The sequence below is a fragment of the Saccopteryx leptura genome, chromosome 2, assembly GCF_036850995.1.
Source record: "Saccopteryx leptura isolate mSacLep1 chromosome 2, mSacLep1_pri_phased_curated, whole genome shotgun sequence".
In the NCBI taxonomy this organism is placed as follows: domain Eukaryota; kingdom Metazoa; phylum Chordata; class Mammalia; order Chiroptera; family Emballonuridae; genus Saccopteryx; species Saccopteryx leptura.
In genome coordinates this window covers 21,437,593-21,460,419 of record NC_089504.1, presented here as the reverse complement: position 1 = coordinate 21,460,419, position 22,827 = coordinate 21,437,593, and the positions used below count along the sequence as shown (strand labels likewise).

Here is a 22,827-nt window from a genome sequence, read left to right as displayed (position 1 = left end):
CACTTCCACTCAACACCCACTGACAAGACCTCATGCTCGCGGCCATGCCTCACCGGGAATGCACTCTCAGCTGGGCAGCCTGTGCCAAACACAAGTGCTCATTTCAGGAAACAACAAGCCATCCGTCATTTTTTTAATGATGAAGCTGTTCTTTAATAACTATGTTTTCAAGGGCTCCTCAGAGACCTAAGTTCCCTCTTCTCAGTGTTAAGAGGTTAAAAACACCAGTTTTTAAGAGGTTAAAAACACTTAAAAACTGTGTTAAGAGGTTAAAAACACTGAGTTTTATACTTGTGTTTCCTGTATCAAAATGAAGGCCATTAATAATCACCATTCCTTTCCTTAAATATATAAATATATTTAAATGATAAATTCATAAATAAAGATACAAATTAATTTAAAATTTAAATATATATTTATCCAGATTCTAAGAACTTATTATACACTTTCCTGGAAAAAAGGCCTTTGGAAAATTCCTTAATGCGATTTAGAGGGGCAGCCCCTGGAATGAAGTGTTCAAAGAACGAGGGAATGCATTTTAGTGGCCTGTCTCTTAGGTGCCAAGAATACCTGGTTAGGGCATATAACACTAAAAATTTCTACTAACATTTACATTTATTGAACTATTTTCTATTAAAATGTACAGGTAAGGAATTTATACATCAAGCACACAGGTAGAGTTTAGGGAACCAATTTGATTTCTGTACTATGTTCTCACAGGTATGTTCCCCATCAGCAGCCTTTTCCCTTCCTTGGGACCCCTTCCCAACCTGCTCCTTACTGCCTGCCTTCCTTCTAGAAGAAAGGGTCAGCTATAGGTGCTCTAGAACTTTCCCTGAGATACCTGTCTACTGCTTGGAGCCAAAGTGTTAATAACAGGCCCAGAAATATACAAACAACGTATGGTCTGTCTATACACTTCTTTTTTTTTTTTGTATTTTTTGTATTTTTCTGAAGCTGGAAATGGGGAGAGACAGTCAGACAGACTCCTGCATGCGCCCTACTGGGATCCACCCAGCATGCCCACCAGGGGGCGACGCTCTGCCCACCAGGGGGCAATGCTCTGCCCCTCCGGGGTGTCGCTCTGTCGCTACCAGAGCCACTCCAGCGTCTGGGGCAGAGGCCAAGGAGCCATCCCCAGCGCCCGGGCCATCCTTGCTCCAATGGAGCCTTGGCTGCGGGAGGGGGAGAGAGAGACAGAGAGGAAGGAGAGGGGGAGGGGTGGAGAAGCAGACGGGCGCCTCTCCTGTGTGCCCTGGCTGGGAATCGAACCCGGGACTCCTGCACGCCAGGCCGACGCTCTACCACTGAGCCAACCGGCCAGGGCCTGTCTATACACTTCTAAAGTGAGCTTTGTGACATCATACAAAGGCAATGGGAGAGAGAGGAAGTAATCTGGCTTTGAGTCAGGCTGACACAGGTTCAAATTTCAGTTCTTCCCCTTCCTACCTGTGGGTTGTAACCTTAGGCAAAGGACTGGGTGTCCCTGGCCTCAGCTTCCTCATCTGTGAAATGGGAATAACAATAAGAATCAGAGTGAACGTATTCAGCCTTCTGTAGGTGCTCAATGAAGCAGCTTCCACACTCACCACCTCTTTGTCCTTCCAGAGTGCCCAGACCCATAACTTAAGGAATCAAAGGGGAAGCTGAACAATGTCTAAAGACTTAGAAAATAAGATCTAAAGAAATGGGTGAAGGAATGACCTGACCAGGTGGTGGCACAGTGGGTAGAGCATCAGCCTGGGACGCAGAGGACCCAGGTTCAAAACTCAGAGGTCACCGGCTTGAGTGCGGGCTCACTGGCTTGAGCGTGGACTCACCAGCTTGGGCTCAGGGTCACTGGATTCAGTGTGGGATCATAGATGTGATCCCATGGTCACTGACTTGAGCAAGGGGTCACTGGCTCGGGTGTAATCCCCACCCGCCCAGTCAAAGCACATATGAGAAAGCAGTCAATGAACAACTAAGGTGCCGCAACAAAGAATTGATGCTTCTCATCTCTCTCCCTTCCTGCTGTCCCTGTCTGTTCCTCTCTCTGTCTCTCTCTCTCACACACACACACCAAAAAAAAAAAAAAAAAAAAGGATGAAAGACTGATAAATATTTTGGTAGAAAAGAGAACATTCAGTCTAGATGGAGGGCAATAAAAACAGTGGCTACCGTTGATAAGCACCTACTACCTTGCTTGGCATTTAATATACTTCTGTTCAGTTCTCAGAACAGCCCTGTGGGGAACATATGATTGTGGCCCCATCTAAAAAGTGAAGAAACTCAGATCTTTCTCACTTGCCCAATATCATCCAGCTACATGGAGAAGTGGAGATTCAAGCTCGGGTTTGACGCTTTGCAGTAGCTCAAGATTATCTTCCCAGTGCATGAAGACAGTTTGGGGGAGCTGCCCTTAGGGTGGAGGAGGGAGACAGGAAGATGGCTCTCAGCCTGAGCACCAGGGGCAGACAGGGGCCAGAGAACAGCAACACAAAACCTCTCTTTGACTGGGACTCATCAGAAGCGGATTCTCGGGTGTGGGGGTGCCTGTCGGCAGGAGGAACCCGACCTTCCCAGGAGGAGATGGGCTGTGAGCACCAGGTGGGACTGATGTCCTGGGGGCCCCACAGGCAGACCTGAGCATCCTGCCCCCTCACTACGGGGGGCTCAGTGGTCAGCGCACAGTTGAGTCCCTGCCTCTACTTTTTTCTGTATATTCTGTTGTCACTACAAACATTCCCTTTGCCTCACTCTGGCCAGGCCCTAGAAAGAGTTTACATAACTCTAAATAAAAATATTAAAATGCACAAATAAGAAATTTTTTCAAGCCTTAATCTCACAACCTCTCCATTTTCTTATCCACAGAACCAGTTTGGGTCCAAGGACCTTGGTCCTATAATGCTGGGCAAGGTCCTTGGAGTTGTCAGCCTCTTCAAGCCACCCTGAGTCTTTTTTCATGCAAATGCTGCACCTGTCTAGGTACCAGAAGGTGCAAGAACTAGCAGGGACGGCCGCCCTTCCCGCCATCACTCTGAGTAGAAGCCACGGCCTTGGCTTCCCTGCCCCGACCGCTCTCTTCACATTGCCAAGGAGCCGGACGGCGGCTTAATCTCGTGTCCACAATCTCTTTCCTCTGCGGCACTGCCCTGTTCTTTCCCGTGTAGATAATTCTGAGACAAGCAAACAGAGTTTCTCTCCTCCTTGCTCTTTTTCCTTTTATGGAGACATGGAAAAGGTCAGTTCGATAGACTGAGCCTGTGACCTGACTCACAGAGGCCTATCACAAAGGCCTACAGGTTGCCACATTGAGGCCTATCACAAAGGCCTACAGGTTGCCACATTGAGCCATAGACGTTTTTTTGAAAAGCAGTCCCAAGAGCTCATTAAAACTTGCAGCTGAATTTAACTTAGATGGAGAATCTTATGTTTAGTCCATGTTTCTAAACTCTGCACCTGATTTTGAACCTCTGGCCTTAAACTGACTTCTAACCCTGATATACCTTCTAAGTCAACTAAGCAAAGAACAGCGGCCCCACCCCGCCCTGCCCTGAAGAGAACACGAAAGAACACAAAGCCACACCGGGGAAAGAGAACCACGGCTTGATATTGTCCAGCCCACGTCTCTTGGCCTCAGAATACTGCCACTTCCCGCAGCTCCAGCCCTCGGCTGTAGTCCACTCTGAGCAAGTGAATTCCTCTGCTGAAACTTGCGCACAGTAAGGAGATGGTGTCACCAACGGCCAGGGAAGTCAACGGTCCTGATCCATCCAAACACAAGGTGAACAGGCAGGCTGGGGGAGGAAGCAGAAAACCAGCAGCATCAGCCAAGAGTGCAATATCATGAAATACAATGTCTTTAAAAAAATCCACCTAATTAAAATAACGCACGTGCTATATGCATCTGACCGGGACAAGAAAGGCAGCATGTGCTTCAGAGGAACATGCACTAGTGGGGAAGTCAGAACTGGGGTGTAAGCTTAGGCTTCAACTATTGAGAATGGCACACAGACCACACAGGATGGGTGTCTACCGCCTAGCAATATGTTCAGACAGCACCAGCAAGGACGTGTTCAAGAGCTGCCCTCGGTTACCTGCCCTGGAACAAAGCAGGGCAGGGCAGGGCAGGGCAGGGCAGGGGGAAACAGACGGGGAGACTGGCTTTCAGTGGCTGGCCTCCCACGGTCTTGCTAACCATCAAGACAAGGATAACGGGGGACCTGACGGGCGGTCTGGGGCTTCCACCTGCATGCCGAACCTTCCCAGAACTACAGGCACACATCTGGGGGGCAGGGCAGCACTTCAGATCTTGTGCCCCCTGGTCTCAAGTTTATGTTCACTGAGTCCAAAAAGCTGCTTCCCCACCTCCCACTAACGTCCCACCTGGGTGACTAGAGAGGGTGACTGCAGATGAGGGCACAGCAGGGCTGTCCTTGCTACGGAGGTTTAGCCTGCATGCCACTTGATAATGATCTCACCTCTCTTCTCAGAAGGAGCGACCCTCCCTTCGCTGCTGGGGCCGGAATTTCTGGAAGATTACTGTAGGAGGGATTTGGTTTGAGGTTCTCTAAATGAATGCTATTTCTGTGTCTACAGAATCCTGTGTCCAGGATAGAATATCATGGAGGCAGTGGGAAGCTGGTAAATCAGCTTCCTGGAATGAAAAAAAACAGCCTTTATTCATAGCACTTGCCAAGTTTTGTGGTTTAAATACTCCCACTATGACCATATTCAATATTACTGAATGTTTAACAGCCCATGCTGAAGGAGAACAGAGAAAGGCCACATGGAGGAGAGGAGAAACAGCCAAGATGGCAGTGCTGAAGGAGAAGCCAGTTTGTGCAGAGAGAAGGAGATGGGGAACAGAGGTGAATAAGGCTGGTGAGCTAGAAACCTTTGATTCTAGGAAACTCGGATAAGTCAGTAGCTTTGGGAGCCCTGAATGGAAAGGGAAGTGTTTTCCCACTGTGTGTATTTCTCACCCGCTGGGTGCAAGCTAGGATTAAAAGGTAATGGCACACCAGTTCTTGGCTCTGTTGTTTCATTACTGTCTGTCCGAATCTAATGTGAATCTGCATGGGCCAGGCAGCTGTGATGGTGGCCGTGGCTACTGGCCATACAGGAGGGGATCAGCGCTCCCTAAAACATCTTTCTCTCCGCTGCTTTGAGGAGCCATGACCTGAGGGCGATTTCAGACCTTAGCTGCAGAGTCAAAACAGGGTGGAGTCCGTCTGAAACCATCCTTACTCCACCAAGAGTGGAGGCTCTCACTGTAGTCCTTGAAAAATATATTTTACAATGACTATTTTGGTTCTTTTCCAGACATTTTGAGCACCACAAGTTAAAGGAATTTCAAGTAAAAAAAATACAAAAGCCAAATATATGTAAACTCTCAAGAATGAGTCTGTACCATATGGTACAAGGAGTTCTGTGGTAATGGCCTTCAGCCAAAGGCTGAACAGAGATTCTGGCATCTGGTGTTGGTGTCGTGTCTTAACCACGAGGGGCTAAACAGTGGCACGACATGCATGGCTGTGCTGAGCAATGGAAAGAAAGTTCTAAGAAGCCTTCAGGACTTCACGCATCTTTCAGAAGCACCAACAGCACATGCCTTACCTCCAGTATCTTGGTTCCACATCTTCACCTTGCAGTCATGCGATGAGGTAGCAATCACAGGCATCAAGGACAATGCTCTCGGTAGAAAGACACAGGATGCAACAGTCTGGAAGTGCCCCTTGTACTCACATATTTGGTTCCGCGTCTGCCTTAGGTCCCACAACTGCAAAGTAATGACATAGGCTAGCCATACGTCCACGTTTCTCCAGTTTCATTCTTTGATCTCTCTGCCCCGCCCTCTCGTGACCCACGTGTTCCCTCCACTTACCTACTTATATAGCTACCCCTTATCTTCATCCATCCCATCCACCCACCTGGTGATTTTAATCCTCAGCTATACCTCACACAACCCCGGTTAAGGATGTGCCAGGAGGATCGCTGCCTTCCTAACACCATGGGTAGGGTAGTGAAGCCCCAAGTCCTACAGCATGAGGAGACAGCAGGAAGTGACCTCCTTTCTATGACAGTCCCTGGGTATCTGTGGGTCCTGTGGGCCCCCAGGGCTAGGGGCACCTTCTCATAAGTACAGACAGGCACAGACTTTCTGATTTAGTGCGTAGTCACTAAACCTTGGTATATGAAGATTAGTCTCCAGCCAGGGAGGTGCCAGTCCTGCCAGTTCTATCTACTCTTGCTGATACAGATCAGACCACACGCAGAGAATAATGTTCAGCTAGGTGAGCACACTGAATTGTGTCCAAAAAATAATGAAGTCACTGGACACCATGTCATCGAGGGAACAGTTGTAGGAGCTGGAAATGCTTAGCTTGGAGAAGAGATGCTACATTAATAGCCTGGGACTTAAAAGCTCAACCCAGCACTTACTAGAGGTGTAGTCTTGTACAAGAAATTTCAACTCGCCATGTCTCTATTTCCTCATCTGTAAAATGGGAAATATAATAGTGCTTTACCTCACGTGGTTGTTTTAAGGATTAAATTAAATAATGCATGTCATGTGCTCAGCCCAGTGCCTCGCACATAAGCAATGTTTGATAAAGTGGGAGCTGTAATTGCTCTATTTGGAAACTAGATAACCCATTTAACTGACATTCCGCAATTAGGAATCCAAAGTCCTTTGGAGAATCCTATCCCAAAATTAATTGCAAGAAAAGCTTGGGTAAGGGATGGGTGGACCTTTGACAAACACTGGAGCTCCAAACTTCCTAAAGAGCTTGCACTTCCTTTACTATGACCACATGTGCAATGAGCAGCACTTGGTCCTTCAAACACTCCTTCCCCTTTCTAAGCTCTGCTGGGAGGATGGACATCAGGCCAGTTCTAGAATATCACACCTTCCTATCTTGACTCTCATCCCATTCCTCATTCCTAGACCAATTTAGAAAGCCCTAGGCCAGGGGTCCCCAAACTTTTTTATTCATTTTTTTTTTTTAGAGAGGAGAGAGAGAGGGAGAGAGAGAGAGACAGAGAGGGAGAGAGAGGAGAGAGAGACAGAGAGAAGGGGGGAGGAGCTGGAAGCATCAACTCCCATATGTGCCTTGACCAGGCAAGCCCAGGGTTTTGAACCGGCGATCTCAGCATTTCCAGGTCGACGCTTTATCCACTGCGCCACCACAGGTCAGGCCACATATCTTATTTTAAAGTAAAAAAACAAAACGGGAACAAATACAATATTTAAAATAAAGAACAAGTAAATTTAAATCAACAAACTGACCAATATTTCAATGGGAACTATGCTCCTCTCACTGACCACTAATGAAAGAGGTACCCTTCCAGAAGTGCGGCGGGGGCTGGATAAATGGCCTAAGGGGGCCGCATGTGGCCCGCGGGCCGTAGTTTGGGGACCCCTGCCCTAGGCTAATGGGTGTTTCTTGAAAGAAGCATCTGGAATGCAAAGGATGCCTTACAGAATGTACTTGGAATAGGCCCAAGCCATTAGTAGACCTGCTGTGTAGCCCAGTACAGGCATGAGGCCAGAGGGTCTGGGTCATCAGCAACCAGACCACTGGACCCCACCTGATCCCTCACCGTGGCTTCACAGCCTTCTCCTCCGAAGCCGTTGCTGCAGGAGATGCACGTGTGTCCGTCCTCACTGACCTCGCAGTAGGTCTGAACGTGTTGTTTTGTAGGAAATGTATGAGCCATCTGCAGCCCCCGACTGTCCCATAATCTGAAAGACATTATAGTAAAAATGAGTTTATAGTAAATGTATCTGAAATACATCTGTAACCACCTGCAAATATAAACGTCTAGGGTCTTTGCCACTTTAGCCAGTCAGCATGGAGTCATAATATACCGAAAAGCAGCAGCGCGAACCAGATCACAGAGACTCCAAAGCTGGCAGGAAATAACAATGTGACGTCTGAGTGCTTTCTATTTTGAGATCTAGTTAATAGAAATTTAGACCAAGCATCTTAATTGTACAAGTTAATTTGTTAATCTAGCCTTTTGGGACAAGAGAATATTTCTGTGCCTGTGATTTAAAAAAAGAATTTTTTTAAGGAACTTATGATAGTGTAGAGAGGAGCGGTCATCTTTCCAGATTCAGACACAAAAGATTTATACGCCTTGGTCAACCTGGGCCACGGGGTTCAGTAGAGAGTGGTTTTTACTTTACTTCTTGTCTCATTCCTACCATTTTCTAAGTAGAATCTCTTCTGAAATCCACTAGTCACACTCCCTACTCTCAGAACAATTTACTTCATTTGACTCCCCTGATAGTCTCTGAGCCTGCTTTTCCAGGGAGGGCTTCCCCCGAGGGCTGGGTGGTTGAGAACGTGAGGAACTGGGCAGGGTAGCAAGCAGAGCCAGGCAGTGTGAAGGGGCGGCAGGAGCACGTGACAGGTCCTGAGGTCAATCTGAAGGCTTTCACATAGCTCACACAGCGGGGGTGGGCACAATCCGCTGCTTTGACCAATCAGAACAGGGGAGTTTTCTCCTGGCCTGAGTGGCATCCACCCTCTACCCAGATGACTCAGTGGGGCCAGATCAGAGAGGGCCCAGCACCAGAGAGGGACAGAGGGGCAGATGGCCCTGGGGATGCGGAGAAGCAGAGTGGGAATGGAATCGTGTGAGCACGGGAGCCACAAACCTTCACCAGAAACACCTTCACTGCTGCTCAGTAAGCCCACCTGATGGTTTTATCTTCAGAAGTCTGCAGTACGTATGGTTCTCTGGGGACCCAGCACAGGTGAGTGACCTGGAAGAAGTGTAATTTTCAAAACGTCTCCATACCAAGTCATTCATTTGCTGGAATTCCTGTAACTGCGCTAAAAAAGCATCTCTGCACCTCTTCTCACGGACGCCGAACTAGGAGATCGGACTTAGAGGAAGGGAGTCTGTTTTGCAGATACCCACCAGTCACGCTTTCCCGACATCCCCTAGGTTAGCAGCGCCAGTGGTAGCAGCTGGGCCAGTTGTGAGTACCCAAATGCATGCAGGTGCTCTTAGAATGCCTGAACCCCAAGCACATGGTTTTAAAAAAAGCTGCTGGCCTGCGGCAGCGAAGAGGAGCAGCCCCTGTCCCAAAGTGGGACCACTGAAACCCTAGTCTAGGCCACAGAGGGTTCGGGAAGTGCTCCCCTTTCACTGTATCCCTATGGCCTCCGGGTGGACAGGCATGCAGGACTTTTCAAAACAACCCAAAACAACAGTATTTTCTTTTTTTTCCAGGAACCTCCCCAAACATGGAAGGCATAGGGAAAGCACATCTTGCCACGACAGTTGTCTTCAAAATTGGAAAAGAGGCCCTGGCCAGCTATCTCAGTGGTCAAGTGTAGGCCTGGCATGTGTAAGTCCCGGGTTCGATTCCTGGCCAGGGCACACAGGAGAAGCACCCATTTGTTCTCCACCCTTCCCCCTCTCCTTCCTCTCTATCTTCCTCTTCCCCTCCTGCAGCCAAGGCTCCATTGGAGCAAAGTTGACCCAGGCACTGAGGATGTCTCCGTGGTCTCCACCTCAGGCGCTAGAATGGCTCCAGTTGCAACAGAGCAATGCCCCAGATGGGCAGAGCATCGCCCCCTAGTGGGCATGCCAGGTGGATCCCGGTCAGGTGCATGCAGGGGAGTCTGTCTCTCTGCCTCCCTGCTTCTCACTTCAGAAAAATAAAAAATAAAAAAAAATAATTAAAACAAACAAACCAAAAAACAAAACTGGAAAAGGTACCAGTAACTATGGTTGACATTTGATGACCACTAAAGGAACATCTACCATGTCAGGTAATATAATTCTCCCTATTTTATAAATGAAGACACCGAGACTAAGTAAATTTGTTGGGACAACATAGCTAAAACATGATGGATCGATAATTTGAACCCAGAAATGACTGATCCCAAAGGCTGTGAGTTTAAATACCAGTCTGCTACTGGAAAACTCTGGTCTCCCTAAACAGAAATTATACAGAAAACAATATGTAACACCTATTTCTCTGCATAATGTTATATATACAGAACACAGAACATGAGCTGTGAGATCCTGGAGGATAGAGACTGTGTCCTTATCACAAATCCTGCTCTAAGCACAGTGTCTGACCCACAGGAAAAATAAAATAACTGTGTTTTGAAGAAAGATTTAAGATTCCCATATAAACCAGTGGTATTGTTCTCTGGTGCAGAAGACCTTACGAGACCATCTAATCCGATAACCCTGAGAGGCTTGCGGCTGAGGCCGAGTTAGCAGTGAGCAGTAACGAGAACCCAGGCCTCTATACCTGGTCGTGCGTCTCCTGGTCTTTTCTTTTTTTTCTTTTCTAAATTTTTATTTATCGGTGTTTAGAGAAAGGGAGACAGAGAAAGAAACATTGATTTGTTGTTGAACTAATTTATGCATTCATTGGTTGATTCTTGTACGTGCCCTGACCCGGATTGAACCTGCAACCTCAGCATGTCCGGACGACGCTCTAAACTGAGCATCTGGCCAACGCCTGTCTCCTGATTCTTGCCCAGGCCCTTTGCCTCACCCCATCCTCCCTTCTGCTGCCCTGCTCCGTAGCAAGTTTGAGTTCGTACCAGGTTCCTGGAGACTGAAGCTCTCTCCAGACACTGTCCGGTGCCCACATCCCACAGAAGTAGGGTGTTGTCCCGAGAGCCAGTGCACAGCTGTGACGAGTCTTTGGAAACAATGGCAAAAAGATTGTCCATGAGATGGACTTGGAATAGGGTTTTCAGAAAGTACAGCAGCACCGGGAGGAGCTCTGCTTTATTTACCTGGACTCACGGCCAATCCAGTGACCACCATGGCGTGGCCCGAGAAACGCTGTCTTGGTTGTGAGGAACCATGCAAGTCCCACATCATGACCATCCGGTCCCGAGAGGCGCTGAAGAACTGGTTTGATTTGTGAATACAGGCTATCTGCTCAAAAAAAAAGAAAAAAGAAAAAAGAAAAAAACCACACAGACACACAGAATAAATATGTATAAATAAATAAAACTCTGATGTGCTTGATTGGTTGGACTTTAAAGTGGGGAAAAGACCTGAGGATAAGTGTGTTAGAGCCTGATACTCTCTCTCAGTCTGGTTCAAAATGCACTGTATCTGGCAGGTAAATAATCCTGTTCTGTGCTATGCGATTACGGCTGGTGCTGAGTTTCATTATGATAGTTTGTGTCCTAATTTTTGGTTCACTTAGGTAGACTTCAGAGAGGGGAGTTATTATAAATTGGCATTCTCTATCATTTTGCTGGAAACTCACTCTACTCTGTGAAGCTATTTAACAAATTAATGTTTATTAACTATTGTTGGTTTTTATTTATTTATTTATTTATTTGTGGCAGAGACAGAGTCAGAGAGAGGGACAAACAGACAGGAAGGGAGCGAGATGAGAAACATCAATTCTTCGTTGCAGTTCCTTAGTTCATTGATTGATTTCTCATATGTGCCTTGACCGGGGGGCTACAGCAGACCGAGTGACCCCTTGCTCGAGCCAGCAACCTTGGGTTCAAGCTAGTAAGCCTTGCTCAAAACCGATGAGCTCGCGCTCAAGCTGGTGACCTGGGGGTCTCAAACCTGGGTCCTCTGCATCCCAGCCCAACGCTCTATCAACTGCGCCACCACCTGGTCAGGCAACTATTGTTGGCTTTTAAAAAAAAAATCTCCCAACTAGACTAGAAAATTCCTGAGCATGGAGATTTTGTTGTTTTTCTAGCTATAGTAAACATACAGGAAGCTTTCAATGAATATCCTGTTGAGTTAGGATCGGTCAGGGAGAGTTACTCTCTATCTACCCCCTGAGCTATTCAGGGCTTAATAACAAAAGAAAAATTATGTCGAATATACCGGACCAGTAGCTAAGTGAATGCTCCGCACTGCTTTCCTGGAGTTGGACTTCAGCATCAAATACCAAGCCCTTGCATTTTCCTTTGAGACTGAATATTCAATCACTCTCACTATCTAGCGCTATTAGGTATTCCTTTATTCGGTTTCAAATTCCTTCCATGATAATAATCATTTGACGGTTTTACCTTGGTGATTTCACGTTCGTGTCCTTTGAACCTTTTCACCACGTTTCCGGTCTTCCAGTTATAGGCCACGACTGTCTGCGGAGAGTCAGTAGCATACTTTAGTTTGGCTGAATATTCATTTAACTGAATGAAACAAGACTTTACTTCATTCTCTACCTAATTCTCTCTCTCTGTCAAGGGACTTGCATCAAGCAGTAAGGTTCTATTCTGTCCCTCCTCGTGTCCCCCTAGTTTGAGTTTCTGTCTTTCCTCCTGATGGGTCCCTGTCTCTCCCCAGCTCCGAGGCCACCCCTGAACCTCACTGATGGGTTTGGAATAACACTCCTGAATGGGAATTGATTCAGGTTGAGGTCTGGTCGTAGATGCTGAAAGAGAGTTCCACATAGGATAGGAATAGAAAAATCTATTAGGATAGATTTTTCCCCCTAACTCTATCATTTTCTTTTTTAATTTTTTAAAATTTATCATTTTCTTAATCATTTGTAAGTATTTAGTTCAGTAGCATTAAGTATAATTGTGAAAAAAAACTGCATTTTTTTAAATTCAAAAAAACCTCATTCATGTCCCACCTGTCAGTAAAAATGATTGTTAAACTTTTCTTTCCATCTTTTTTACCAGGTATATACTTAATATTTTGTTGTGCCTGACCTGTGGTGGCACAGTGGATAAAGCACCAACCTGGAATGCTGAGGTTGCTGGTTCGAAACCCCAGTGTTGCCTGGTCAAGGCACATATGAGAAGCAACTACTAAGAGTTGATGTTTCCCGTTCCCCACCCCCATTTCTCTTTCTGTGTCCTCTTGCTTTAAAATCAATAAATAAAATCTTAAAAAGAAATATTTTGTTGTAATCATTCCTTCCCCCTAAACAAGATTTTAAAAGCATTCTCTGGCCCAGTCTCTAGTTCATTGCTAGAGTAAAAAGCATGTTAGTAGTTGACCTAAAGCCCAGTTTTTAATCTTCAAAGTGGAGATGCTAATCCTTGCTCCTCTACCCCTCACAGGGGAAGCTCGTACAAATAAAATTTCATGTGTCTAAGATGATATAGATTTTAAGACTAAATGCTGCCAATTAAATTATGCTTTATTATCAATTTTTAAATTCATACTGACTTCAGAGGTGTTAAAATGTGAAAATGTGTACATCTGAAAGTCAGTGAAATACAGTGTGAAATGGAGTTTGAAGAATCTAAAAGGCTATTGAAAATCAGAGGCATTATTTACCACAAAAGAACCAATATTTTTGCTACCAATATCCTAGCTGTGAGTGCTATTGATTGAACCAAGTATAAGGGAGAGAAAACAGCCAGCTTCCGGTGACAGTGAGAGGAAGCACAATCCATACCAACATGGAGATTCTGGCAAAAGAGCAACACAAAGGAAGGGACTAGCCGGCTCCTTTTGGTGTGTCTGTGTGCTGGCATACAAATGGATTGGCTGGAATAAGAACACTCGTCATTTATAAAGAGCATGTGGGTGGCATAGTACTGAGGATTTTACCATTTAATCCTCACAACTGCCCTGTGAGGTTGGCATTATTATCCCCATTTAATATGATAGATAAAGAGAATGAAGCTGAAAAGAATTAAGACTTGCTCAAAGTAAGAGGGAGTGGCAGAGAAGGGATTTCAACTGAGTCTTTCTCCTTCTTAAACCGTTATTTACACTACTCAACATTGCTGCCCGAGGTGAGACACCAGCACTCACTGGCCAGACATCTTCCCTTCTCTGCTGGAAGCTGGTGCCCTGGGGAACACGGCAAACCCCACCTTATCTTTTCCTCCGGAGACACAAAGGTCTGAGTTCAGAGCGGCAACAACAGACACGGCATCCACATGAGCAGGGCTATAGTCTTGAGAGGCTCTAGTTTGAATTCTCTCTTCTGTAATTGCATCGGGCCTGCTAAAGAGAGGGCAGAGAAGGGAGGCCCAGTGGAATGGGAGTGCACAGGGGAGCAAGGGGAAGAAGAGAGTGGGGGAGGTAGCAATTCAGGCCAGGCGGAGGAGAAAGAAGGAAAAACGGACGCACGGACATTACCAGAAGTGGTAGCTCTGTAGAAGCTCCGAATGACTGAATCTGGTAAAAGGGAATCCTAAAGCCAGATGCCAGGAGGCCATACTCACTCTAGAGATTATTCAGAAGACGTCGGGCCCCTCTCTGCATGGCTGCAGACACTAGCTACTAAGCTGACTCTTTCTCATCCAAAAGAAAACGGCAAACTGACAGTTTGGGGAAGGTCATGGATACTCGCCTGGGCCTTCCCTTTCTTCAGTGGAGAATTTCAACGGGGCATGATAAAACCTGGGATGCCAAGGCAGGATGGTGGTACCTGTATCTGTAAGTGCTGTGTTTGAATCTGCTCTGAAGTTTTCCCATCACGGCACGGTACCCACACAGAGTCTCAGGAGGAGCCCGTCTCAGGTGGCGCCCGGGGAGCAGCATCCCTTGTGGCTGCGACAAGTTGCGTTCCCTGTTCAGTAAGAGGACCAAGACATACCATTGGTTTTGTTAGGCACAATGATGGCAGTATGGCGTGGGGGTTCAGAATGAGCCACCCCAAGAAGTGCTTCTGTGGGATGTGGACTGTTTTGAGCTACAGGCAATTTAAGCTTCAGGCTCAAGAAACACTTCTGTACCATCCTCCTTAACTACCTAGCACAGGGGTCGGGAACCTATGACTTGCAAGCCAGATGTGGCTCTTTTGATGGCTGCATCTGGCTCACAGACAAATCTTTAATAAAAATAATAATAATGTTAAAAATATAAAACAGCCAGACCAGGCGGTGGCATAGTGGATAGAGAGTCGGACTGGGATGCAGAGGACCCAGGTTCGAGATCCCAAGGTCGCCAGCTTGAGCACGGGCTCATCTGGTTTGAGCAAAAGGTCACCAGCTTGGACCCAAGGTCGCTGGCTCGAGCAAGGGGTTACTCGGTCTGCTGAAGGCCCATGGTCAAGGCACATATGAGAAAGCAATCAATGAACAACTGAGGTCTTGCAGCGAAAAACTGATGATTGATGCTTCTCATCTCTCTCTGTTCCTGTCTGTCCCTGTCTATCCCTCTCTGACTCTCTCTCTGTCACTGTAAAAAAAAAATAAATAAATAAATAAATAAAAAATATAAAACATTCTCATGTATTACAATCCATTCATTTCCAACCGCTCATGTTCATGGTTTCGGGTGGCTGGAGCCAATCACAGCTGTCCTCCGGGACAACACCAAATTTTTATTGGATAATGCGTAACGCACACAGGTCGTTGTATGGCTCTCACGAAATTACATTTTAAAATATGTGGTGTTCATGGCTCTCTCAGCCAAAAAGGTTCCCGATCCCTGACCTAGCACTTGAATCAGGGGCTTTGCCTATAGTAACATAGTATCAGCAATCACATTTGTGACCCACCTACACGTCAGGGCAAGCTTTTATTTTAAAAAATCTATTATTTTAAAAAAAATTTTAAAGATTTTATTCATTTTATGGAAGAGAGAGAGAGAAAGAGAAGGGGGAAGGAGCAGGAAGCATCATCCCATATGTGCCTTGACCAGGCAAGCCCAGGGTTTTGAACCAGCAACCTCAGCATTCCAGGCCAACACTTTATCCACTGTGCCACCACAGGTCAAGCAGGGCAAACTTTTTTTTACTAAACATCTGCTCTTGCCTGACCAGGTGGTGGTGCAGTAGATAGAGCATTGGCCTGAGATGCTGAGGACCCAGGTTTGAAACCCCGATGTTGCCAGCTTGAGCATGGGCTCATCTGGCTTGAGCACAGGTTCACCAGCTTGAGTGTAGGACACGATCCCATGGTCGCTGACTTGAGCTCATTGTCTCTGGCTTGAGCAAGGGGTCACTCGGTCTGCTGCAGCCCCCAGTCAAGGTACATATAAGAAAGCCATCAATGAATAACTAAGGTGCCACAACTATGAGTTGATATTTCTTATCTCTCGCCCTTCCTATCTGTCCCTGTCTGTCTGCCCAACTGTCTTTTTCTCACTAAAAAAAATAATCTGCTCTCTTTATCATCCGTTAATGACCTTTTGAGGTCATTATCCCCAAGGTGCATTATCTCATCTCTAGCTCAGGATGTCTTATATCCCTCAATCCTCCTTTCTATCTCTGAACCTCTTATGCACATGGGGTCTCTCACTCTCTCATGTATGCAGTGTTTCCACACATATGTATGTACTAAATTTGGTTATTTTCTCTTAATAACCTGCATCATGTCTATTTGATTATGAGGCCAGCCAAAGAACCTTGAGGGTAGAGAAAGCTTATTCATTTCCCACAGTGGTCACATAGAAACAGAGCCTTCTTCTTCTTCTTCTTCTTCTTCTTTTTTTTTTTTTTTTCTGTATTTTTCTGAAGTGAGAAGCAGGGAGGCAGAGAGACAGACTCCCACAAGTGCCTGACCAGAATCCACCTGGCATGCCCACCAGGGGGCGATGCTCTGACCATCTAGGGCAGGGATAGTCAACCTTTTTATACCTACTGCCCACTTTTGAATCTCTGTTAGCTGTAAAATTTTCTAATCGCCCACCGGTTCCACAGTAATGATGATTTATAAAGTAGGGAAGGAACTTTATAAAATTTATAAAGCAGAGTTACAGCAAGTTAAAGCATATAATAATAATTACTTACCAAGTACTTTATGTCGGATTTTTGCCTAGTTTGGCAGAATAAATCTTTCTAAAACAACTTACTATAGTTAAATCTATCTTTTTATTTATACTTTGGTTGCTCTGCTACCACCCACCATGAAAGCTGGAATGCCCACTAGTGGGCAGTAGAGACCAGGTTGACTACCACTAATCTAGGATATTGTTCGGTGACAACCAGAGCTATTCTAGTGCCTGGGGTGGAGGCCACGGAGCCATCCTCAGTGCTGGGGCCAACTTTGCTCCAATGGAGCCTTGGCTGTGGGAGAAGAAGAGTATCCTTTTGAAAAAGACTAATTGCATGCTTCTGCTTTTCCTCCTTTCCCGGCCTCACTCTTTTGACCCTGTGAATTCACCCTACAGTCAAGCATTAGCAGATAAAAACAAAACAAAACAAAACTAATACAAAAGCTCTTTTGGCCCCTAATAAACTTCAAGAGTTAAAGGGAGTCCTGAGGCCAAAAAGTTTGAGAACCACTGACCTAGAACTTATACCTAGGATTTAAAATCAATAATGGAGCCTGACCTGTGGTGGCACAGTGGATAAAGCATCAACCTGGAAATGCTGAGGTCACTGGTTCGAAACCCTGGGCTTGCCTGGTCAAGGCACATATGGGAGTTGATGCTTCCAGCTCCTTCCCCCCCTCTCTGTCTCTCTCTCTCCCTCGCTCTCTCCTCTCTAAAATGAATAAATAAAATAAAAAAAAATTAAAAAAAAAATTTTTTTTAATTTAAAAATTAAAAAAAAAATTTTTTAAATCAATAATGGATACTACTATATTAGAAGAAAATATTATTAAATGTTTTCAAGATTTAGTTGTATGATATTATCCCCGACAACTAAAGAGAAAGACAGGTGTTCATCTACACATTCATTCAGGAAACACCTCCTAAACCCTAACTTGTGTAGGTCCTACAGTGGTTAAACAGGGGGGAAAAAGAGAAAACAGAAAGTGTAACCACTGTGGACATCTGCTGGGACTAAAGGTATGTGACTGGGGGCTAATCTCAGCTACTCTATTGTCCCCTGCAACTAGCTGTTGCCTGAGACGCCAGGGCGTAAAGGGAAGTCATTGGGGCAGTGGGAGTCCCCATCTCTTCTAGGGTTCTGCTTAAAGAAGTTCTGGGGGATAGGTTTCTTATGGGCACAACTAGCCTTGTTCTAGGAAAAAGAATCTATAGTAAGACAACAGCTGACACTCAGCAAATATTCTCAATCATCTCCTTACCATTAACAAATAGTTTTCCAGAAGAATGTTAGCCTACATTTTGAGAAGCTGCCATTATTGACCTTCTGAAAAGAGTTGGTAACCAGTATAGAAGCACAATGCAGTGGAAAGTGTGTGTGGCACACTACCCTCCACCCCCACCTCAATTCACTGTGTCCCTGTTCCTCCATCCCCCACTCTGTGCCTCAACCCCCTCCCCTATCTATAAAATGTGGCATCAGACTAAATGATTTTTGGAAGACTATGTGCTCCCTAAGAGGAAAGACTGTCATATTCATCTCTGTATCTTAAGTGGCTTGCACAGTATGACAAAACATTTGTGAAGTAACTAATCTAAGGTCCCTTCTAGGTCAGATCGTCTCAAGTTTTCTATAATAAGCCCAAGATGTGCTGACAGGAAAAATTTCAGGCTAGCTTGCAAAAAGCTTGGGATGTTGTATTGTTTGTAGGTTGATATGTTTCAGGGTGTCCTATCTGTCAGCCTAACCCATTTTTCAACATTGTCATCAAACTAAGGACAGATGCCATTCATAGATCTAGGTCACTGGAAACTGCAGATGCTATAAATGGACTGGCTCTGCTTAAAACTGATTAGATTCTTAACTGGTATCTTCAGAGGGCCATACTTCCCGCCTAAAGCATACTCTTGGAACATTCTAAGGAAAAGATAACTTTCAGAATTACTTACCCCAAACCAATAGGATCTTCTTGGTGCACTGCGGTCTTCAATGCTTTGTCATGTTCATCCTTTGGAAACCAGTTCAGGCATCCACTCCCTAATCTCTGTAATTAGTGAAAAGACACTTAAGTTAATCTCTTCTCTGTCTCAGCCTATCTTTGCACTGAAAGATAAATTAAGGACCTTGTTAATTAAAGCGATTGTTAAGTGTAGTCTTCCCTCACAAAGAAAGAGATCTTACAAAATTCCAAGAATTTTAGGGAAAATATGCCACAATGTTAATTATACATCTATTTAAATATGCAAAATAGGATATATTTAAATGCACCATTAAATATCATATTTTTATTTTACCCATAGTACTTCTGTTCATCAAAAATCTTCAGCCTGACTAGCCCTGGCTGGATAGCTCCACTGATAAGAGCATTGGCCTGAAGCACTGAGGTTGCCAGTTGGATCCCCAGTCAGGGCACATACAGGAACAGATTGATATTCCTGTCTTCCTCTCCCTTCCTCTCTGGCTAAAATCAATAAATTAAAAGAAAACAAATTAAAAAAAAAATCTTCAGCCTGACCAGGCCGTGGCGCAGTGGATAGAGCTTCGGACTGTGATGTGGAAGGACCCAGGTTCGAGACCCCGAGGTTGCCAGCTTGAGCGCGGGCTCATCTGGTTTGAGCAAAAGCTCCCCAGCTTGGACCCAAGGTCCCTGACTCGAGCAAGGGGTTACTCGGTCTGCTGAAGGCCCGCGGTCAAGGCACATATGAGAAAGCAATCAATGAACAACTAAGGTGTCGCAATGCACAACGAAAAACTAATGATTGATGCTTCTCATCTCTCCGTTCCTGTCTGTCTGTCCCTGTCTATCTCTCTCTTTGACTCTGTTAAAAAAAAAAAAATCTTCAGAGGTAACTGCTTACCTCAGAGCTTACTGTTTTTATTAGAAAGGCAATGTCTCCTGTTAAAAATATCTTAATAAGTAAAATCCATAGAATTTTAAATGAAAGGGCTTTTCTTTTTTCTTCTTCTTTTGTGACAGAAACAGAGAGAGACAGAGAGAGGGACAGATAGGGACAGGAAAGCAGAGAGATGAGGAGTATCAATTCTTTGTTGCGGCACCTTAGTTGTTCATTGATTGCTTTCTCATATGTGCCTTGACTGAGGGGCTACAGCAGAGCAAGTGACCCCTTTTTCAAGCCAGCAACCCTGCACTCAAGCTGGTGAGCCCACACTCAAGCCAGATGAGCCCACACTCAAGCTGGCGACCTCGGGGTTTTGAACCTGGGTCCTCTGCATCCCAGTCCACCACTGAAAGAGCTTTCAAAAGTCACATAACAACCCTTTATTTAAAGATCTGGAGAATGAGGACACAAACATCATTTACTCAAAATTATAACTAGGTAGACCTCTTGACTTTTAATCCACGCTTCACCTTAGCCAAAAGACTGAGAAGCAATTGACTTCTAGCCCAGATTTTTCATTATAAACATCTACAAAGAAGAAACCAGTTTTATTGCATTTTAACAACTCTATTCTAAGGATTCAAATTTAAAAATTCTAATGATGGGGCCCTGGCTGGTTGGCTCAGTGGTAGAGCATCGGCCTGGCGTGCAGGAGTCCTGGGTTCGATTCCCGGCCAGGGCACACAGGAGAAGCACCCATCTGCTTCTCCACCCCTCCCCCTCTCCTTCCTCTCTGTCTCTCTCTTCCCCTCCCACAGCCAAGGCTCCATTGGAGCAAAGTTGGCCCGGGCGCTGAGGATGGCTCCATGGCCTCTGCCTCAGGCTCTAGAATGGCTCTGGTTGCAACAGAGCAATGCCTCAGATGGGCAGAGCATCGCCCTCTGGTGGGCGTGCCGGGTGGATCCCGGTTGGGTGCATGCGGGAGTCTGTCTGACTGCCTCCCCATTTCCAACTTCAGAAAAATACAAAAAAAAAAATTCTAATGATCGATTGACAGTGTAGCTTATTCTAAGAATTAAGAGCAGCACAAAATAAAACCTTTGATTGAGTGCATTGGCTTGTTTTTTAGCACGAGGTCTGAATTACAGTTCTGCTGTGGCCTTGGGCAATTTGTTGAACTTCTCTAAGTCTCAGTTTCCTATGTGTAAAATGGGATAATAACTTTACAACTAGGCTTCTGTGAAGATTGAAAATAGCACTTAAGATGTTCCAAGGACTATTTCAAGTGCTTTATATTTATTAACTCATTTACTCTATTCCACAAACCTCTGGAATTTTGCAGATGAGAAAAGTAAGGCACAGAGATGTTAATAACTTGCCCATGTTAACAAATAAGTGGCAGAGCTGAAACTTGAATCCAGGTTGTCTGACTCCAGAGACCTTGCTCCTGATCAGCATATTATACTGTATCACTACGAAAGGTAGTGCACATAAAGCCCTCAATTCAGCCTGGCAAACTGTTGATAGTAAATGATGACTATTAACATGATTGATAGCAATACTGAAAGTAGAAAAGTCACCCTTATTACTACCGCTCTTAAAACACATATTAGACATACATAAATATACTCAGAGGACAGACACAAATGGATATATGCATCTGCAGGATATTAAACTGAAGTCAATTTTGTCCTCTGACCAGAGTGATTGATCACACGAAGGCTAAGAATTTATTACATTATATACCAAGGCAACTTAAAATCTCAAAAACAAAGTATATGCACTTAGATAATGTCTATGCTTTAATTATGAGTTGACTAATCTAAATGGAAGTATTATTCAGTTATCTTCCACTGTTTATATTGTGAACATGTAATACACTTGAGAGAAGGGTTAGTGTCTTGTTCATTTTTGTATCTGTGCTTTAATCATAACCTAGAATGGATGCAAGGCAAATATCTGTTGAATGAATCAATGAATCAATGAATGAATCAAAGGCATACTAAAGTGAAGAGTGAGTCTGGGAAAGGACCCAACAATATAAGGTCCTTTAAAATTGCCCAACAACTTACCCCACCCCTTCCAATTTCAGGTCCAGAAAAGATGGCAAGAATTTGGGAAAGCCATAAACTCAGTTATGGCTCTGGATGTCCTTGTTGGTTCCTGATGGAACTGGGCCTAAAATGGATCTCAGAATTCATTTCTTTCCTAATTATCTTTCCAAGGGTGCTGAGATACCCAATGGCCACCCTAACACATAACTCAGATAAGTCTCTTTTAGCTCTCCAGTGCCTTGTTTCTTGATCGACTCTAGCATGTATTCAACTATTATTTTCCATGAAGAAACCGGGACTTCAAGGGTTGTGTCTTGCTAAAGGTCAAACAGAGGCAGAGCTGGAGAACCAGACCTTATTTCCCTAGACTCTTGGTCCACTGTTTATGTAAATGATGATTTCATATCGTCCTCCCTCTGCACACATCTAACCTACACTCTGGGAGACCAAGGCATGTAAACCAGAGGTCAAACACAAAATCACGGTAGAAGCGTGTGAGAGGTGGTTTGATTCAATCTTCTAATACGTAGTACAAAAAGAGAAACTGAGGCAGGAAATAAGAGAATCTTGCCCAGAGTCACACAGGGATTCAGTACTAGGCCAGAATCCCAAGGTTGCCCCAAGCTTTGAGGACAATCTGCGTGCAGTTTTTCCTTCCTGGCTCTTCACACCACAAATGGCCCTCGCCGAGCCTATGTGGACGGCCAAAGCTTATCCTTGATGTGCGCTTGTGAGTGAAAAGGGACTAGGGACGTCCAAGATAGAATTCCAGCGCCACCCAACCCAAGCCCAACCCTAGGAACGCTCTTCTCGCTTCGGCCAGGTGGGCGTCTGCGGTCCGGAGAGCGCGAGGCTCCAGTTCTCCGCCCGCCCTCAGAGCTCCTTCTTCCCCGACCTCGGGCTCCATACCGATCGGCAGGCTGCCCAGCCGGGAGGTAAGGCTGGCGGGGGCGCCGAGACGGAGGGCGTCCGCAACCTCGGAACTCCACAGCCTCCTGTGCCTCCGCCCCTAGCAACGAGGTGCGCGTCGCTAGAGTGAGAGTTCTGGAGAAAAGCCTCCGGGCGCCCTCGCGGGCTGCTGATCCGTCGTTCCGCTTGCCTGATGTCTCCCAGCGGCCCAGCCGAGAGCGCCCGGCTCTGCTTTCTTACTGTAACAACGGGTTGGTGAGGTTCCTGAGGACAGATATGTCCAAGACCACGGTGTCAAAGAATCTATATAATGCAGGGAAAGTAGGTAGGTACCACCGGAATAGTCACGGAGAAAACCCTTAATAAATGTCACCTTTTACACTGTTAT

At 45.4% G+C, this 22,827-nt stretch overlaps 1 protein-coding gene and 1 long non-coding RNA gene across 4 annotated transcripts; one reads left to right on the top strand and one right to left on the bottom strand.

The window, feature by feature from the left end:
- Positions 1–287: 287 nt before the first annotated feature.
- On the top strand, positions 288–3,533 carry LOC136394350 (uncharacterized). Of its 2 annotated transcripts, XR_010749185.1 has the most exons (3): positions 398–900; positions 1,325–3,284; positions 3,320–3,533. It is a non-coding gene; the product is annotated as an uncharacterized lncRNA (long non-coding RNA). The 2 variants fall into 2 exon arrangements; XR_010749184.1 differs by having other exon boundaries at positions 288–900; positions 1,325–3,533.
- On the bottom strand, positions 2,083–22,532 carry WDR31 (WD repeat domain 31). Of its 2 annotated transcripts, none has more exons than XM_066367383.1 (11): positions 22,440–22,532; positions 18,586–18,680; positions 14,345–14,485; positions 13,785–13,914; positions 12,018–12,092; positions 10,764–10,908; positions 10,566–10,666; positions 8,691–8,758; positions 7,588–7,729; positions 5,602–5,764; positions 2,083–3,779 (listed from the first exon to the last, which is right to left on the bottom strand). In XM_066367383.1, exons 3-11 carry the CDS (start codon positions 14,455–14,457, stop codon positions 3,619–3,621), a joined length of 1,098 nt encoding a protein of 365 aa, XP_066223480.1. In that variant the 5' UTR covers positions 14,458–14,485; positions 18,586–18,680; positions 22,440–22,532; the 3' UTR covers positions 2,083–3,618. The 2 variants fall into 2 exon arrangements, with proteins under 2 accessions (XP_066223480.1, XP_066223479.1); XM_066367382.1 differs by having other exon boundaries at positions 2,087–3,779; positions 13,785–13,917.
- Positions 22,533–22,827: the final 295 nt, after the last annotated feature.

What these genes read in the sequence shown, in the direction of transcription:
- WDR31 (XM_066367382.1), bottom strand. Translation starts at nt 14,457, where the DNA reads ATGCTGCTCCCCGGGCGCCACCTGAGACGGGCTCCTCCTGAGACTCTG. An exon ending in TGGATTGGCCGTGAGTCCAG is followed by an intron (nt 10,667 to 10,763) that starts GTAAATAAAGCA and finishes TTGTTTCCAAAG; the next exon opens with ACTCGTCACAGCTGTGCACT. An exon ending in GAGAAGGCTGTGAAGCCACG is followed by an intron (nt 5,765 to 7,587) that starts GTGAGGGATCAG and finishes ATTACTTTGCAG; the next exon opens with TTGTGGGACCTAAGGCAGAC.